The sequence below is a fragment of the Acanthisitta chloris genome, unplaced genomic scaffold (assembly GCF_000695815.1).
Source record: "Acanthisitta chloris isolate BGI_N310 unplaced genomic scaffold, ASM69581v1 scaffold475, whole genome shotgun sequence".
In the NCBI taxonomy this organism is placed as follows: domain Eukaryota; kingdom Metazoa; phylum Chordata; class Aves; order Passeriformes; family Acanthisittidae; genus Acanthisitta; species Acanthisitta chloris.
Window position 1 is genome coordinate 38,116 of NW_008671854.1, and position 2,703 is coordinate 40,818.

The window sequence follows — 2,703 nt, forward strand, 5'->3', positions numbered from 1 at the left end:
AAAATGTCAGGCCAGCTTGTAGCCAATTCTTAGGGGGTCTGAAGGGAAAGCAATATAATTGTGTGTCCATACCCAGAAAAAAAAAAAAGACAAAATACCAATGGTTTTATCACTGGAGATAAATCCAGGAAACACTGGTATTATTGTAGTATAGTGTAGGCGAAGTACCTTTATAGCATATATTGTATATAAGTCAACATAAAAGTGACCCTACACCATTTGAGTACTATAATCCATAGCTTAAGCAAACTGCTGTGTTTCACAATTTATATTCTTTCTCTTTGAGAGAATATAAGACTAAAACAACAACCCATGAAGCAATGCAGATATTTTTTCTCCAGTTTTCCATAGTCAAATAAACTATTATTTCCTAGCAGCAAAACTTTTTTTATTTACTTCAGATTTCTCAAAGCAAGAATACTGAAACTGTTCTTACACTTGTCAAATATCAACAAAAGACTAGAACCTGAGGCTACGTTCTTTGTCTGAAATTTCTTTTTTACACTTAGTTTTCACTAGTTTTTAGGGACTTATTATGGGGCGAGGAAAACAAAACAAGAACTTCTTGGGAAAAGGAGAAGATAGTGCCTCATGAATTCTAACATCAACAAAACAGCTGAACAGATTAGTAACAATATTAATTTGCTGCCTGATTTGTCTTGTCTATTTTAGATCTGAAACACATGTATGCCAGAAAGAACCTTTGTCAATTTTCAACTGTTCTCTTTAATTTTCCATTGAATTGTTGCCATTAGTTTGAAGACTGTGTTTGAGTTTTTGGTAAAACTGTGATTCGAGAAATCGTGGATAGGAATCTCTTTCCATGTGCATGTAAATTATTCTCTGTGCTTCATCAAAACAGGACTGTGTTGGTTCTTGGATATTCCTCATAATCTCTTTCCTCGCAGGACTGTCGATGTTAATCTGAAACAGTAAACAACATTACTAAGGTATCTCTGAATATATGCAAAGGAAGGGGAATGAAGATTGAATTTAGGGAGCCTGTACTGAATGCCTGTTATTTACATCTTTTTATATACTCTCTAAAGTCATCACTGAACCAAACCCATGGGTTCTAGCAGAATGGATTTCTCCTTACAATGCCAGCAACCCCTGTCTTACTAGGTCACCAATTTGCTTCTCTTTTGGTGTTTGATTTACTAAGAGCTATGCTAGTGGCTGGATGGGGACTTTGCTCCTTTGGGGCCAAGGAGTCTGGAAGACTGGGAGCTACCTGAATTTTCCAGTCTGCCCCACATCCTTCACAAAAAACCCAGTTAAGTCTTGGCTATTGTGATTGGTGGAAGTCAAGAGCAGTCTCTATTGCTGGGCCTGTATGCAGAATATGGGCCCAAGACTTCAAATCTTAGGGAGGTTAAGCAATATGTGTTTGGTTTCCTCCCTACTTCTAGAAAGAATAAGAATATATGTACAATTTGGGCAGACATTGTCCTGTGGATGTGGTTTGCATGGAGTGGCTGCTGTGGAAGGAGCAGCTGAAAGGTGCTGGCATCTAAACCCCCTTTCCTTTGCTTTTGTTCCTAAAGTTAAATTCCTGAGGAGGAAGCCTGAATTTTGATTTCAAATGAGTCCAAGTGCCTAGAGGTGCACATTACCAGTGAAAAACAATGACTAGAGTTAAGATCTTTGAGATATCTCTATATATACTGAGTCTATATAGATCAACCTTGCTTAGGAAAAGTTTTGTTCCTAGAGTTTTTCACTGCAATCTGTGGTTTGCAGCAGATAAGTCAAAGCTCTGTGGGTGTGTAACAGCAGAAAGATCCAGTGATCAGCAAATACACCAGATAAAATGGAAACGTTTGACAATCCATCAGCTCATGCTGAATTGCACTATTTATTTTCAGCTTGACTTTGTCTGTTAGTGCTAAGAGGAGAGCTTTAAAGATCTGGTTAGTGCTGATGTCTCATGGGTTGAGGTCTTGCTCTTCCAGAGGAGTAATTTCACTAGTACCTTTTTAAATGCTGCTGCAATTTGAGTATAAACTGTGTTTAAAATTCTCACAAGCATCTGACTTTTGAGAGTGGTACTTAGTTCTTGTGTTAATTGCTAATATCAAGAAAATGTGAAATCAGAGTGTCCTGGAGACCTAGAAACTAGACAGTTAATAGCAAGGATGAAATACACACTATGTTAGAAAATAATTACACAGGTTTTTTTAACTGTCCTGATTTTAGGCCTTACTTTTGATTAATTCGTTTGTGGTTGGCAATACTGACATTTCTCATTTTTTAACTGTCCTGATTTTAGGCCTCACTTTTGATTAATTCATTTGTGGTTGGCAATACTGACATTTCTCTTTTGGAAATGCAGATGTCTTGCTTAGTTTCCTATAGCTGCATATGCTAAAAATAAAATCAGGGGAAAAAAAACACGATAAGAATGTGTTGTCTTGCCAACTGGCGTTTAAAACCAACAGAGGCAACTTTAAAATTTCCTCAAGTTTTGGATTAGTGGGAGTGGTTTAGTCATTTAAAGCAGCAACTGCTCTCAGCCAACATTCGGGAATCCAGCTGATTTGGGTTTGGCTTGTCCTTCAGTGCCAGCAGGGAGGCTGCATTTTGAGACTCTATAATAATTTTATTGTTACACATAAACCAGAAAGTAATCTGGCATGATTCTTTAGTTGTGTCAGCCTGCCAGAGGCAGTGGCAGTAAAAGCCAGTATTGGCTTATTTTTG

The 2,703-nt window shown here is 37.6% G+C and overlaps 1 protein-coding gene across 1 annotated transcript in view; it reads right to left on the minus strand.

Annotated features, from left to right (window-relative positions):
* Nucleotides 1-726: 726 nt before the first annotated feature.
* The window catches only part of RGS13 (regulator of G-protein signaling 13), a 7,516-nt gene continuing 5,539 nt past the window's right edge, over nucleotides 727-2,703 (minus strand). Inside the window, exon 4 of the mRNA XM_009074247.1 lies at nucleotides 727-924. Coding sequence (XP_009072495.1) covers nucleotides 727-924 — 198 coding nt within the window. The remainder of the gene's footprint in view (nucleotides 925-2,703) is intronic.